Here is a 15,492-nt window from a genome sequence, read left to right as displayed (position 1 = left end):
GGAGCACGAGACTCGAAATGCGGAGAAAGACCCTCTTTGCTCACGGGACGAAAGGAAATAAGTGGAGGAAAGACTAAGCGCGGCCGTTTGCCCGCCGCTCTGCTGCTTACTCGCTCACTGCTGTCTCACCTTCATCTAATCCTGGGCAGCCGATATGACTTGTGCAACCCTGCTTCTTCCGTCGTACCGGTTGCTCTTGTGATGCTTCAGCTGTTCAGTTTTGGCGCTGCATGTCTTGGGGTAGCGTTGATTCTCAAGACATCAATGCACAAGTCACCGCCTTGGCCGTCAAGGGATGATCGAACCACGCGTATACATAGCAGGTGTACCCTTGAATCTTGGGCTGAATAGCAATGAGATATGGCTTGCTCATTGATGGTGCGCCAAGTCAACTCCACCCACTCCAAGGACGCACGTGCACATGTAGCAAGCGCGTGTAAAGCAGTATATTCATCCCAATTCCAATGATACACGTAATCCATCTCGTTCAAAAGGCCGAGAAAGTCCTCGGCAAGGGGGACGGAAAGGAATAAGAAGGAGAAGATATGTAAAACAGCCGCCGCCGCGAAAAGACCAGGTATGAACGCCTCTCAAACATGAACTGCGAAGATACTGACAAAAATACACGAACAAGAGAGAAACTTGTCGAACAATGGGTTCAGCAACCCAACTGAAGCGAAGTGGAATAGCACGGGAGAATCAACAGGAGGAGAAAAGGAAAAGAAGAAAACAGAAGTCAAGCCCTGCCACCCATCCTCCATCTCCGATCCCGTTATCCCCTATCCCATGCACGTTTTTACCTTTCTTCTTTATCATTTCTTTTACCCATCCGTATTACCCTTGTGTTCGTCACATTCCGTACGTCGTTTCCATTCGTCCCTTCGTTGCCTCGGGGCAGACTTCTCAAAGCGCGAATCTCTTCGTGCCCTCAACCAACCCATCTGCCAACTTACTCACGATCGCCCATCTGGGTATATTCGCCATGAGCTCATCCAGTGCGGGGATCATCCCCTTCTCATTTGCATCGCTCCAGATGCACTGCGCCTTGCCGTCCAATCCTCTGAACCTATCACCGCTCTCGTCATCGCCGCTGTGACTCCGGCACCGCCTGCGACCGCAGTGGCTGCCCTCCTGCCCGTCGCTGGCGTCCCAGCCAACATCGACGGTGAAGGGTTGCTCCCACTCGCGGCTCCAGAGCCGCAGCTCGTTGGCGCCCGTGGGGCCGGTTCGCGGGTAGCGGCTGCTCTGGTTTTCGCCAGCGTTGCGCACGCGCAGGTCAGTGACAGGCGGGTCGAAGAAGAGGCGACAGGAGCGCGTGTTGCGCCCGACGACGTCGATGGTCGCCGTATTTGGCATTGTTGTCGAGTCAACCATGACCGATTCGTCATCCTCATCGAGCCTTGTGCGACTGGCGTTGAATTGCACCCAGCTGGAAAGGTATTTGAGGTCGTTACCGGGCGGCACTGGGTGCTTGGAATGGTCATCGCGCGGCACCACGAGCGGAGTGAGACCGTTCCAGGAGCATTTGATGAGGCCGGCGCGGCTCGCGGTATCGGGTGGGCCGCATTCAATCTGCTGACCGGCGGCTGAGGGCAGCTGTGCGATGATGGGTTGAACAAAGCCGTCGAGGCCGGTGAGTGAGGCTTCGTTCATACCCGTGTCGAGGTCAACGCGTTGAATAAAATAGACCTTGAGCTTGTTTGCCGGGCTGAAGGGGAAGGCAACGAGATTGTAGATAAGGGTTCCGACGAAGACAAGGAAGAGGAAGGTGGGGATGCGGACCGAGAAGCGGTGGAGGAATGGGAGAACGGGGACAAGGAGGAGAACACCAAAGACGGCGATGAGAAGGTACACTGTCAGCGCCGAAGAGCCATCTGCTAACGTTTGGTGAAGAGCGCTAGTGATGAGAAGGCCGACTTGTCCGACAAGAATGACGTTGATGGGCACTAGCAGAAGCAGCTGCAGTAACCAGGTCCAGCGGGGCAGCCTGCTACTCCAAGCTTGCTCCCCGGGAAAGGTGGGTTCGGGGTGGAGGAAGCGTCGCCGGTTCGTCGAGACGGAGAGGACGGATCGTGCGTCAAGGGAAGCACGCCTGCTGCCATGCCTGCTGCCACCGTAACCGCGGCTGAAAGTGCGGGGGTTTTGCTCACTGCGCAGAAGAGATGTCGTCTCCGTCGCATCGTCGTCTTCGTTGCTGTTCCGGCGATCGTCTCTGATCTTGTGATGGGATGACGGGTCTGCTACGGCAGTAGCAGCCGTGAGCGGTCGACTACTGATGGGCGTAAGAGAGGTCCTGATGCTTCCTGGAGTACGGCTTCCGGGGCTGTCGGATGTTTCTACAACATACTGGACATAGGTCTTCTTCTTCGGCAGTGCGAAGAGCTCCAGGTAGGAAATTAGTAGAGCGAAGAAGGCCGAAGCAAAGTAAATTACAATGAAGTAAATGCCGGCCAAGTGGAAATTGTTCTCGGCAACCGTTGCAAGAACCAGGAGTACGAAAGCGCCGGCGTAGATCCAAAGTAGTCCATAGATGCGGGTAAGTGCCGACGGACGCATGGCAGCCCCGCCACGGAGAATAAACCAAGAAATGCAGAAGAACGCAGAGAGCATCATGCTGAAACTCGTCAGTGAAGCACACAAGGGGGGTCGATAGACGAGAGGGACTGGAGAGGATCGAATGAATCTGAGACGAGAGATGAGCATACCTCCAGACAGAATATTCGCTACTGTACACTATATTAGGATTAACTTTCGTAATTAGGTAGGCCAGGCCAATGACGGCAGCCGTCGCGAAAACAAATGCAATTGGAAAGCGGAAGAAGCCTCGCCAGCCGTAAAGCGGGTACGCGTCGTCGTCATCCGACGAATGAAGATACTTCTTCCTCGCGAAAAGGTACCACTTGTCAACGCTGACCAAGATGGCGGTAAGTCCGATAAAGACCAGAGGGGTGACGACAAGTAATGTCACAGAGAAGGCGAAGAGGGTGTGCAATTCGAATATGGCAAGGACCTCGCCAAAGAGATCGAACCAGACGCCGTTGGTCCCCTTGCCGGTGCCGTCTGGCCCGCCTTCGAATTCAGTTCCGGTGTAAGAGGTGAGAGCTTTCATCGTCTCAAGCGCGGCAGACAGCATGTGCCACACGGAATCAGGAGAGGTGTCCCTGGCGGCATCCTCGACAGTGTGATACTGAGCGCGGGGTTCCATGAAGGCAACATCAAGACCGCGCATGTTCATGTCTGCAGTGAAGATGGAGTAATCGGTGCCACTCCGGATCAGGCCCCTCTTGAAGCCATCGGCGGAAATGACGCTCCCGAAAGGGTTCTTGGCCTTTTTGTAGAAGCGGGTGACTTGGGTGTCGGTGCTGCGGAAAAGAGTGGCGCGGCCTCCGGCACCAGCACCTTCAAGATTCAGGAAAGTGTGGGGGAAGAAAGACAGGGGGTGCTCGGTGAAGGCTTTGGCGCCGTTCAGCCAGTCCTCCTCGCCGTTGTTGAGAAGCGCAACGATGCCCTTTTTTGGCTGGTTTCCCTTGGTGGTGAAGTAGGAAATCAGCTGCAGAACGGTGACGACGCCAACGCCATCGTCGGTGGCGCCAAAGCCGGTGGAAACGCTGTCGTAGTGAGCATTCACAAGCACGCCACCAACACCGGAGCTCTCGACGTCGTCGGGGACGTCCTCGGAGCCACGGATGTAGACCATGACGTTGGTGCCCTCGAAGTAGACGCTCGTGTTGGAGCTGGAAAAAGTGACGTTCGAGACCATGTCGTTGTAGAGGACGACGGGCGAGGCCTTGGCGGCGTGGAAGCCCTTGGTGGAGTAGCTGATGGCATTGCGGGCCAGGATCTCCTCGATGCGGATCAGCAGCCAGTTGCGGACGTCGTCGTTGCGGTGCGAGTTGTAGGGGTGGTGGCCGGCGGACAGATACTGCAGATCCCTCCACGACTCGGTCAGGTTGATGCCGCGGGCGGGGGTCTGGGACTTGGGCGCGGGCGGGACGACATGGTGGACGACGAGCAGCGAGGCGACGACGGCCAGATAGATGACGCAAACAAAGAAAGTCACGGGGGCCGGGGTGAAGGCAAACGGGTTCCCGAGTCGGCGAGCCATCGGCGCGGAGTCAAGGCGGGAGGAGGCAGCGCATGCGGCTGGCCAGCAGCTTTTGAAGCGACGGCAGTGGCGCGGAAATTGCGGTGTGGTTGTCTTGGGAGCGAGCGTGAGGCTGGAGGAGGTTGTGTTGATAGGCAGGGCGGGCGGTCGCGGGGTCCGCTAGCGCAGGCCACACAGGCCGTTGCCATCAAGCATGCCAAGCACAGGCCGGGCGCTGGCCCGCCGGCGTTTTATCGCCGCTCCACTCCCGCTTTGCACACCACGGCCAGAGGCTGTGTCTCGTGCCACGGCCCTACGTGGCCTCCAATCACCAGGGTCCCCGTCTAGAAAAATCCAGGAGCGCCGTCGCCTGACTCGGCCGCGGCTCCATCATGGCATGCAGCAGCCAGCGGGGCTCTGGGGCTGAGAGAGGGCCCGTATTGCGACGCCTGCCAACGCCTGCCACCGCCTGCCACCGCCTGTTCTCCGACGCCGAGCTGCCAATCCGCGTCTCGTCCAAACCTCTGCTCCCTCGCCGTGCAGCTGCGCCGACAAAAAAAAACCGGGCCATCCCGGTGCGGGCCAAGCCCGGAAGCCACGACCGGCAGGGCCTGCAGATCCGATCCGGACTAGCGGGAACAGACGTCGAGGACGCCCGAGGACTCTTCAACCCGCCAACTACGCTTGACACCCAATCGCCCGACGACCCTCTCTCGACTGTGCCAGCGCGACAGCCGCCCGCAAGCCGCCCGCAAGCCGCCTCTCTGCATCGGGCGCCGACGCCAGTGCTGCGCGTCCTGCTGTCACACGAGCTCTAGCTCGGCCAGAGATAGATGAACTGCACAGCACCGCGTCACCCAAGATTTCTGCCGCCACGCATCTACTTATCACCTCCATCTTGAGACCACCTCGCGGGCATGGCGCTTACGCTGGCAGCAATGCTGTCTTGACTTCGCGGCCATCTTACTCAACCCGTCGAAAATTGTGAGAACTTCCGTTTATCCACATCCCCGCACCTCACCACTCAATCCCATCTCGCCCCCTACCCCATGTCTAAGACTGTCGTAAGCAGCGGCAGTCGACTGCCGCGAAGCGACATCTTTGTCTCTGGGGAAGCCTCACGTCAGCACTAGCCCCCCCCGCCCAGATATAAGAACTCTTCCGTAAACCAAAATACATACATACATACCATGTTGGAAGACGGCATCAACTACCAATCCTCCAAGAACAAGAATAACTGAATTCTATTCTCGCCAATATGACGAGCACCATGACGAGCACCGTGACCGACAGCACCGTGATCAACACCATGACCAAAACCATGCCAGCCGATCTCCCTTCCCGCTACGAGATCCGCAACCTCGGCCCGGAGCACAGCGACTGGGCCCTCGCCATCCTCTGCCACACCAACATCTTCTACGGGCCCCTGTGGAGCTCCAACTACAAGGGTACCGAAGCCGTCAGGCGCTGCCTCGCCCTCTACGAGCACGCGCGGTACCTCGTCGACCACCAGATCGAGTCGGGCTTCTCCTTCGGCGTCTTCGACAAAGAGTACAAGCCCAAGCGGCCCGAGTCTTCATCACCATCAACCACCACCGCCGACGGCGGCGGCGGCGGCGGCGGCAAGCTGTACTGGGACATCCACGCGGACCCGGCCACCCTGTCGGCCTCGGCGCTGCTCGACGCCATGGACTTCCCGCTCGTCTCCATCGCGCTGAGCTACGACAGCATCCACCCGCTCGACCCGGCGCGCCTGGCGCCCCTCGCGCCCGTCCTGCCCGCGTACGGCGAGGGCTTCGCGCGGCTGATCGCAAACGACGCGCGCGACCCCGCCAGCTGGCGGGCGACGGCGCCGCTGCAGGTGCTGTTCCGCAACGCGACGAGCACGCGCAGGGACTACGAGGGCCGCGGGCTGATGAAGGGGCTGGCGCACTGGCTGATGCGCTGGGCGGCGGCGATGGGGTTCCGCGGCATACAGATCGAGGCGTTTAACGATGCCGTCGCGAAGGTGTGGACGCATCCGCCGCCGCCGTTCGGGGGGGAGGCGGTGTCGGAGGTGAGGACGGGGGAGGTGGTGGTGGAAGAGGGGGATGGGTCGGTGAGGAGGCCGTTTGGGGAGTCGACGCAGACGCTGACGAGGTGTTATGTCACGTTGAAGTGAATGAGGGGACAAGGGGGGTTGTGGCAAGCTGTCGAGCAGACTTTGGAAGTGTGCTCAGAGCAGAGTTTCACCAAGAGGGACGAAATAATTGAAACTGCTACAGGCAGTGCTTTTGGTATTATTGACCTCTCTGCCGGTGTATGTCCTGCAGAGCTTGTCTAAGAAAGCCCAATGACCCTCCAGGAAAGCAGTGGGTATCTCATTCCCATATCGAAAGACCCTCGCCAAGAGAACTCAACGAGCCTCGAGTAAAGAAAAGAACATTCTGGTCCACAAGAGGATTTGGTCACAAGCTTACCCAGTCGACCGAGCAAGAAGAGGCGTCGAGTGCGAGAGCGCCCCGCGTCCGCGACAATGACTGTCGAGTTCAGGCGATGAGACCGCCAGCGGTGGCCTCACCCGGCTTCAGAGCGCGGGCGTCGTAGGCGCCACCCTGGTGAGCAGCCGGAGAGTCGTCCCAGGCAGCGGCAGCGGCCGTGCGACGGGCCCAGCCTTCCATGTCGTGCTCGCGCCTCTGGGGGCCACCAGCACCGTTGACATTCTTACGGTGGTGGCCGTTGCCCCTGCCCTTGCCAAAGTGACGGCGGTTGTTGATGTTGTTGTTGTTATCGTCGATGTGCTGGTACGCATGGCGTTGGAGGAACGGCTGCTCACGCTGCTGGTTCCCGTTCTGGTGCTGGTGCTGCTCTTCCTCGAAGCGCTGGCGACGGAAGGCGGCATTGCCCTGGTTCCAGTGGGCGAAGTCGTGGGCGTTGGCCGATGCCATGGCGCTCTGCTGCTGCTGCTGGGCAACTTCGTTGACCAGGTTCTTGACGAACTCGTCGTGGTTGATGAAGAACTCGCAGCTGGCGGTGATGTCGCCTGCGTTGCGGCGGTAGCTCACGTTGTGGATGAGGTGCTTGACGATCTTGCTGTCCACGGAAAAGTTGGTCATGATGGTCTCCATGTGCTGCCACTCGAGCGGCTCCTTGGTGATGAAGTTGGCCAGCTTCCACCAGATGGTGACCTGGGCCGCCTGGACCTGAAGGAGCATCGAGGCCTTCAGCAGCTCAATCCAGGCGAAGAAGTTGCCCTGGACCTGCAGACGGGAGGGGATCGCCTGGTTGCAGGCCGTGACCATCCAATCGCAGATGTACTGGAGAGCGTCAGGATCAATTCCGCTGTGCGGCAGGATGAGCACGGAGCGACGACCCCCCTCCGTCTCACCGGGGATCTGGAAAGCCTGCTTGAATGCCTCGGGCGAGAAGGCTTTGAAAACGTTGGCTGGCATAATGTACTCGAAGGTGTCCGGAGCCGAGCTCTTGAGCTGGACGACATGCTTGAGAGAGCCCAGAGCAAGACGCTCCTCGTCTGGGAGGGTTGCCAGGTCGGCGAAGGTGTGGACATGGGCGACCGACTCGGTCGGCTCCATGGACTCAACAGAGAACATCATGTTGGCGTGACGGCGGCGATGGTCTGCGGCGCAGCAAGATCTTCGGCGGCGCAGTGTTGGAGTGAGCGCAGCCGACGGTGAAGCAGTGAGAGAAGCTTGCGCAGAAGCGTGGAAGGGGGAAGACAGAAGATGGCCGGTGAGGTGACTGAATGTTGTAGAGGATTGGTTGCTGGCCGGCGTAAGAGTTGCATTTTATCATGGACCCTACAAGTCACATGGTTGCTCCCATAGGCGCGGGAACGAGGACTTTCCCTTTATGGTCCGGACAGATGCTTCACCTCCGGATTGGCCTACTTGACAGCACATTCATTTTGGGATCAGCGTGTCGTTGGTTCACTCTTTCAGACTTGTCCTTCCCCCATTTAGCATTGCGAGCCTGATACTCGCCACGATGAGTTCTAGAAGATCTGCGCTCACTCACACAGACAGCAGAAATTCTTCTGCAACCAGCTGTGTCACTATTCCCGTCCTTCTGAATCTACAAGTCTCTCTACCGGGCTAAGTAAGCCAAACTCAACAGCCATACTATATGGCCTAGTTGGCACAAAAGACACGCAGAGACAATGAAGTCTGTAGCTTAAAGCGGATAGACATGCACATGCAAGGCAAGAGCTTCATGGACAGTGGGCTATAATCTCACATTTCATAGTGAGACTGCATTGCTCGACAAACAAGTATTTGCTTGGTAAATACAGCGCGACGAGTCTATATAATTGCACGATACGCTCACTTCAGTTTGTCAGCATCCGCCTTCATGCCGGCCTGCACCCATTTCCTCGACTCGGCGGCGTGCTGCTCCATCTTGGACTTGTCCTTCAGCAGCTCCTTGATGGTATGCGGGTCAGGCACGTGCCTGCCCTTGTCGACGCCTGGACGCGCCTCCATACGCTCTTCCCAGGCCTTCAGCTTTGGGAACTCGTCGATCTCCACACCAGCCCAGCCGGCGGCAGCAATCCATCCGTAGTGGGCAATATCCGCGATGGTGCACTTGTCGCCGACGATGTACTGGTTCCCGGTCTCGGCCAGGTGCTTGTCCAGAACACCGTAGAGGCGACGCGTCTCATTCTGGTAGCGCGTGATGCCATACTCAAAAATATCAGGCGCGTAGCGGGTGAAGTGATTTGCTGGGAGCAATTCAGAACCGAACCGACGGGGTCGTTGTTTGGAAGCACTTACCCTGGCCCTGCATGGGACCAAGACCAGCGTTCTGGAAGAACAGCCAGTTGTTGACCTCGTAGGACTCGCGCGAGCCGTGGGGATAAGAGATTTTGTGCTCCGTGTCGTAGCGCGAGACGAGGTACTGCATGATGGAGCCGGACTCGAACAGGCGAATGCTCTTGCCATCAGTGTAGGTGTCGGTCAAGGCGGGGATGCGGCCATTGGGATTGATGGCGAGGAACCAGGGCTCCTTCTGCGTGTTCTTGCTGATGTCGACCTTCTGGACCTTGTAGGGAAGGCTTATCGGGCGTCAGTCGGACGGCGGTAGCACATCTCAGCCGGGAACACCGTACCCAAGCTCTTCCAGAGTAATTGACACCTTGATGCCGTTGGGCGTCTGGGTGGTGTACAGGGTGATGTCGGGGGTTTGAGCGGCCATTGTGGATGCTGATGTGGGGGACAGGATGGGGCGAGGGCACGGCGATTGAGCGCTGACAGCTACGGCTTTATACGTGGATCCGCGCGGCGTTCACGAGTGGAGTGAGGGGCAGGCTACGGCGTGCGGCGGGGTGCTTAGAAATAGCAGCCGCTGCTACGTCATGCCACTGCGAAGGTTGGGGCGTCTGTCTCTACATGATGCAGCGCAGCACCGCAAGGCTTTCGGCGGCTGCGGCAAGACTAGGTATCAGCATCGGAATTCGCGTCGCGCTCAGTGGCACCACTCGTGGCATGAATCGTGGGGGCTGTCGACACCACCATCTGGGTTTGTGCACGAATTTGCCGGCTCGCAGGTGTAGTCGTGCGCAGGTGAGACGGATCTTCAGGTCGCCGCACGCAACGGACGGGGAACGGACTGCAGTCGTAGTCAGGTCCGGCCAGCTCTGGTCTGGGGCACGCGGGCGCGCCTGCCCGCACGGATGAGTCAGCGGACGGCTGCCTGGTCCAAAGTCGGCTCCTGCACGCCAAGAGACTAGAAAGTCGCCGCCGCGCCAGCACGAACAGCTCGCCCTCCTCTCACACCCACCTCTCTCACCTCCAACATTTCGCGCCCGTCCCGCCAACTCCATCGCGCGCCCACTCGCAAGCATGTCGTGGCGCAACCAGGGCATCACCGGCTCGAACAACATCCCGCTCGGCAATCGTCGCAGGTTTGGCGGCGAAACGACGCCTTCGGAAGACAGAGATGGCTACGACCCCTCTGCTCCCGCGACCGGTCTTTCTGACCTGAAGCGCGGCCGCAGCCCCGTTCGTGGTAAGTGCCGCTCCCCGAAACCATGTCCAGCAAGCAAGACCTGCTCACACCGTCTGCAGAACTCAACCCTGATGGCACGCGCAAGCGCAAGAAGCGCAACCGCTGGGGCGATGCCTCCGACAACAAGGCCGCTGGCCTGATGGGTCTCACCACCGCCATTACCGCCCACATGACGGCCGAGCAGCTCGAGGCCTACACCCTGCACTTGCGTATTGAGGAAATCAGCCAGAAGCTGAGGATCAACGACGTGGTCCCGGCTGACGGTGATAGGTGAGCGAACACCCCCTCCCCTTGGCTGTATTGTCCCGCGGTGAATATTGATTAGATCTAGGTCCCCCTCGCCTCCGCCGCAGTACGACAACTTTGGTCGCCGTGTCAACACTCGCGAGTACCGTTACCGCAAGAAGTTGGAGGATGAGCGCCACAAGCTTATTGAGAAGGCGATGAAAGTCATCCCTAACTACCATCCTCCTTCTGACTACAGGCGCCCCACCAAGACCCAAGAGAAGGTCTACGTCCCGGTCAATGACTACCCGGAGATTAACTTCAGTATGATTGCTAACCCTCGATTTCTAACCTGCACATCTGCGTCTTCTCTCTCTAAATCTGCGACATTACGTGTAATGCGCAGTGTTGCTCACTTCACTAACCACCTTTTAACTCACTCACTTACTCGATCTTGAAAAGAACCCGTTAACTAACACTAGCCCTTTTTTTCTACTAACAGTCGGACTACTTATCGGACCCCGTGGAAACACCCTGAAGAAGATGGAGGGCGAGTCTGGCGCCAAGATTGCCATTCGTGGCAAGGGCTCTGTCAAGGAGGGCAAAGGTCGCTCGGATGCCGCTCACACCAGCAACCAGGAGGAGGATCTCCACTGTCTTATCATGGCCGATACCGAGGAGAAGGTCAACAAGGCCAAGAAGCTCATCCACAACATCATCGAAACGGTACGTAACGATCCAGACTCGTTTAAGCGCAAAACAACGGCTAACAGATTTCAGGCTGCTTCCATCCCCGAAGGCCAGAACGAGCTCAAGCGTAACCAGCTACGTGAGCTGGCCGCTCTCAACGGTACCTTGCGTGACGATGAGAACCAGGCTTGCCAGAACTGCGGTCAGATCGGTCACCGCAAGTACGACTGCCCCGAACAACGCAACTTCACGGCCAACATCATCTGCCGCGTCTGCGGCAACGCTGGCCACATGGCTCGTGATTGCCCTGACCGCCAGCGCGGAGCTAGCTGGCGCAACGGCGACCGTGCCGGAGCCAGCGGTAAGATCGGTGGTGGGGACGGCATGGATCGCGAGTACGAGTCCCTCATGGCTGAGCTCGGCGGTGGTGCGCCCCAGCATCGCATCGAGGCCGGCCCCGGTGCCTACGAGGGCAACAACGATAGCTACGGTGGTGGCGGCGGCGGCGGCGATGGCGACCGTGATGTGAGGCCCTGGCAGCGTGGCCCGACTGGTGCGGCCGCTCCTTGGCGCCAGCCTCGTGAGGATCGCGAGCGCGGTGGAAGCGGCTCTGCTCCTCCTCCGTGGGCCAATGGTGGTGGCCGTGGCGGTGGATCCGACAGCTATGGTGGATATGGGCAAGGTGGCTATGGCGCCCCTCCCGCTCCCGGTGCTGGTGCTGGTGCTGCTCCGTGGCACCAGGGATCGGCCGGCGCTCCCCCGCCACCCCCCGGCGGTCAACCGTGGGGCTACAGCTATCCTGGTGGTTACGATCAGGGCGCGGGTTACGGTCAGCCTCCCATGGGTGCACCCCCAGGCCTTGGTGCTCCTCCTGGCATGCCCTCCATGCTGTCTGGATTCCCGGGTGCCGGTAGCCCTCCGCCGCCGCCGCCTCCCGGTGACGCCCCGCCGCCGCCTCCTCCCAGCGACCAGCCTCCGCCGCCTCCTCCAGGCGCCTAGATGTTCGACTTGGGCGACTGAGCTACACCAAGTGGACTCAGTTCAAATTGGAATATCGGATCGGGCAAAGGTTTCTCGCTACTGACATTCGCTTCTTCAATGACTAGTTCTCACGTGTTTTACGATACGCTGGAGTGGGTCTCCACTGGAGCGAAGGGTAAGGAGTGGATGGTTTGGTTTCAGAACAGGGACTCTTGGGGCTTTATTTTTCTGAGGTGTGATCTCTCGTGGCCCGCTCCTCGGACTTACTCTCTCACTGCTTGAACTAACTGCGAGGACCCTACCTAAAAGCCCACAGGTGGGTGGTCTATTTCTGACGGCCTAAAATTGCATACTGTGCGTCCACGATGTTGAGAAAATTCTTATGTGACTTCTATTGTTATTTCATACAGAAGGCTGCCGCAATGGCTCCTGACATATCACGAAGGCGGAGAGGTTGACGAGAGACATGGTGCCGACTGCAAGGTGGACCCCGGCTCGTCGATTTGCAGGGGCATCGACACTAGGATTGTCGCCGGAACACGTGCAGCTGATCACGTCCACAAGCTCGATCAAGGCAGGTTGATCGACACCCCAGACGGCAGTAGCCCCGCATTGGCGCTAGAGCAGGAATGAGTGTAGTCAACCCGAGGCGTTGCAGAAGCACAAATTCTATTCAGACTTCCGCATGTTTATGATGTCGGGTCTGCTTCGCTTTTAGTCTCCCGCTGTTGAGAATCGAGGTTGCTACAATAATGCCAGATATATTGAAGCCAATAGTAGGTGAGAGATTATTGGTCGCGCTATTGACTGCCCATTCCCCATGTCCTTTTAGAACTCGATTTTCGCTTGGTACATGGTAAGTGTATTGCGCTCTTGTTGGGCGTGGGGGTGGTTGAAACCGGGGGTCGGCCAGCTGGCTTGATGAAGACAAGAAAGGGATCGATCTTCTTGCACACGCGAAGAGCAAAACCCCTCCTCGGTCCATGTGAGGCACGCAGGGCGTAGCGCTAGTACCCTCTACGAACGGGGGCTACTACCTAGTAGTGTATGAGCCAGAGTGTGAAGTAGCCTCACTGGTTAGTGTGGTGAATGGCGTGAGACGCTGTCGCAATCATACCAGTTCGACTCCCTTGCGCCAATTGTTCATAAGAGACGATGTTCCCGCTAGTTCGGCCATAGTGACGGTGTTGACACGGCAGACAGGAACATGTATATTAAGTCACCCCTCCCTCCTTTGGCCGCCGTTTGTACCATTGGCGAGGGCCCAGGAAAACCACGACGAGCAATTACGCACCCGATTTGTCGCATTCCCTATTGCTCAGCTTCTTCTCCGCCATGACGACCATGCGGGCCATGGGCCACCAAAACGGCTCCCGCTCATCATCCGTCGACGACGTTGAGAAAGCGGATATGAGGGCGCTCGAACACACAAGCACCGCCGCCACCAAAGAGAGCACCACGAAGCCCGTCCGCACCGTCTCGGAGGTCCCCGGCAACCCGAACTATTACGAGAGGGACGGCCTCCGCACCTACGGAGACGGCATGGACCATGACCACGAGCCGCCGGTAAGCATCATCGCTGTTGGTCGGACAAGGCTTCCATGCCAACACTCAAGCAGATGACTTTCAAGCGCTGCATGGCCCTGGTCGCCATGGCTTTCATATGGGTGGCGTCGCAGATTCCACTCTACCTCTTCGGCGCTGTTCTCGCCGTGATCTACTCAGACATCGGCGGCTCTGACATATACGTCTGGTCCGTCGTCGGAAACCTGATAGCCAGCGCCGCTGTAACCCCTTTTGTCGGCCCGCTTTCCGACCTCTGGGGCCGTCGCTGGTTAAGCGTTGTTGGCATGATATTCATACTTGGTGGGTTCCCCTTGCCCGCACCACTTCGGAGTTTTATGCTGATACCCCTTTCAGCGGGGACGCTTGTGGCCTCTTTGGCAGGGAACATGAACGTCTTCATCGTAGGCATGACTTTTATAGGCGTGGGGGGCGCCATTTGTGAACTGACGGCGCTGGCGGCCACCGGCGAGCTCGCTCCGACCAAGAAGCGGGGCATCTACATGGGCAGCATCATAGTTACCATCATCCCCTTTTGTCCATCGGTGTTGTGGGCGCGTTGGATTGCTGAGACGTCTTGGCGGTACAATGGCCTCTTTTGCGCTCTATGGTCTGTCACGGGTCTGGTGCTGCTTCTCGTCTTCTACCACCCACCGCCGCGTGTTAACAGCCAAGGTCTGAGTCAATGGGAGGCAGCGAAGCGTATCGACTACATCGGTGGCTTTCTGTCCACAGCTGGCATCGTGCTCGCCTTGACGGGTCTGATCTGGGGCGGCTACAAGTATTCATGGAACTCTGCGCACGTCATCGGCACGCTCGCCACAGGAATTGTATTGATGGTGGGATTCGCCGTTTGGGAGTCGTTCTTTGCGCCATGGCCTATGTTTCCGGGTCGGCTGAAGCAGGACCCTCGCAACTTGTGCCTGATCCTCCTAATCACGTTCATGTCGGGTGCGAACTTCTTTTCGGTCCTGGTGTTTTGGCCGATACAGAGCGAAAGCATGTACGACCAAGACCCTATTCAGATTGGCATCAGAAGCTTGCCGATTGGATTCGGTATCATCGGCGGTTCGGTCATTGTCGCAGCCCTGACGTCGTTGCTCAAGGGGAGAATCAGGACGCTGACTGTGCTGTCATGCGCTCTTATGACTGCTGGCAAGTATTCTCGGTACATGGCCTGGCTCGGGTTAGACTGACGGCATCCTCAACAGGCACGGGGGCTATGGTCATCGCCCGGCTGGACAACCTCCACGAAGTCTACATTGGGCTGACGCTGGCTGCCGTGGGCATCGGCGGCATCATCATCCCCAACCAAATCGTCATCACCATCATCTGCCCAGACGATCTGATCGGGTCGGCCACGGCCATGGCGATCACGGTGCGCATGATCGGCGGGTGCGTGGGCTACGCTATATACTACAGCGTCTTCAAAAAGAACTTCAGCAAGAACGCGGTGAAGACGATCGCGCCGGCGGCCATGAAGCACGGGCACATCTTCGACGCGGCCGTGATCAAGAACATGGCGTTCGACATCTCGGCCAACCTGAACAGCAACATTTCGACGTATCCAAGCCTGCGGGACAACCCCTCGGGCGTGGCGGCCATCATAGAGGCCGGGCGGCAGTGCTTTGCCCTCAGCTTCCCGGACATCTACTGGGTCGGGGTGGGGTTCGGGGCGGCGAGCACCATGGCGGCCATGTTCCTGGGCGACATCTCGAGCTATCTGGACGACCACGTCGCCGTGACTCTGAGCTGAAAGGGTGGATGACGGGCGGGGTTGCGTGTTTTCGGCGGGTCCGAGCTTGGGGCCCTATAACAGCAGGCAGGCAGTCATATCAGCGCAGTCAAACACTTGGGACGGGCCGGGGCGAACAGAGGTTTCGGGCATGCTTGCGCGTTCGCACGCTATATGGTCAGCGTATAGCCTCTCTTGGCTGCGGGCGGGC

The 15,492-nt window shown here is 58.6% G+C and overlaps 6 protein-coding genes across 6 annotated transcripts; 3 read left to right on the top strand and 3 right to left on the bottom strand.

The window, feature by feature from the left end:
* Positions 1 to 903: 903 nt before the first annotated feature.
* On the bottom strand, positions 904 to 4,105 carry BKCO1_12000134 (peptidase family m28 family; the record flags this gene model as incomplete). Its single annotated transcript, XM_020270627.1, has 2 exons — positions 904 to 2,614; positions 2,706 to 4,105. The coding sequence occupies 2 exons, from the start codon at positions 4,103 to 4,105 to the stop codon at positions 904 to 906; spliced, it is 3,111 nt and encodes a 1,036-aa protein (XP_020132642.1).
* A 1,237-nt stretch (positions 4,106 to 5,342) lies between these two features.
* Positions 5,343 to 6,245, top strand: BKCO1_12000133 (uncharacterized protein; the record flags this gene model as incomplete). The annotated part of the gene is made up of 1 exon (XM_020270626.1): positions 5,343 to 6,245. The coding sequence occupies one exon, from the start codon at positions 5,343 to 5,345 to the stop codon at positions 6,243 to 6,245; it is 903 nt and encodes a 300-aa protein (XP_020132589.1).
* Positions 6,246 to 6,612: 367 nt separating this feature from the next.
* BKCO1_12000132 (uncharacterized protein) lies at positions 6,613 to 7,677 on the bottom strand (the record flags this gene model as incomplete). Its single annotated transcript, XM_020270625.1, has 1 exon — positions 6,613 to 7,677. The coding sequence occupies one exon, from the start codon at positions 7,675 to 7,677 to the stop codon at positions 6,613 to 6,615; it is 1,065 nt and encodes a 354-aa protein (XP_020132590.1).
* Positions 7,678 to 8,403: 726 nt separating this feature from the next.
* On the bottom strand, positions 8,404 to 9,274 carry BKCO1_12000131 (glutathione s-transferase; the record flags this gene model as incomplete). Its single annotated transcript, XM_020270624.1, has 3 exons — positions 8,404 to 8,801; positions 8,854 to 9,134; positions 9,189 to 9,274. 3 exons carry the CDS (start codon positions 9,272 to 9,274, stop codon positions 8,404 to 8,406), a joined length of 765 nt encoding a protein of 254 aa, XP_020132587.1.
* A 647-nt stretch (positions 9,275 to 9,921) lies between these two features.
* Positions 9,922 to 12,001, top strand: BKCO1_12000130 (branchpoint-bridging protein; the record flags this gene model as incomplete). Its single annotated transcript, XM_020270623.1, has 5 exons — positions 9,922 to 10,087; positions 10,147 to 10,357; positions 10,419 to 10,636; positions 10,815 to 11,038; positions 11,093 to 12,001. 5 exons carry the CDS (start codon positions 9,922 to 9,924, stop codon positions 11,999 to 12,001), a joined length of 1,728 nt encoding a protein of 575 aa, XP_020132588.1.
* A 1,335-nt stretch (positions 12,002 to 13,336) lies between these two features.
* On the top strand, positions 13,337 to 15,302 carry BKCO1_12000129 (mfs multidrug transporter-like protein; the record flags this gene model as incomplete). Its single annotated transcript, XM_020270621.1, has 4 exons — positions 13,337 to 13,549; positions 13,603 to 13,849; positions 13,904 to 14,701; positions 14,758 to 15,302. The coding sequence occupies 4 exons, from the start codon at positions 13,337 to 13,339 to the stop codon at positions 15,300 to 15,302; spliced, it is 1,803 nt and encodes a 600-aa protein (XP_020132645.1).
* Between the last annotated feature and the right edge of the window lie 190 nt (positions 15,303 to 15,492).

The sequence above is a fragment of the Diplodia corticola genome (assembly GCF_001883845.1).
Source record: "Diplodia corticola strain CBS 112549 chromosome Unknown scaffold12, whole genome shotgun sequence".
Lineage (NCBI taxonomy): Eukaryota > Fungi > Ascomycota > Dothideomycetes > Botryosphaeriales > Botryosphaeriaceae > Diplodia > Diplodia corticola.
Note: the sequence above shows the minus strand (reverse complement) of the source record. Positions and strands in the feature narration are given on the sequence as shown.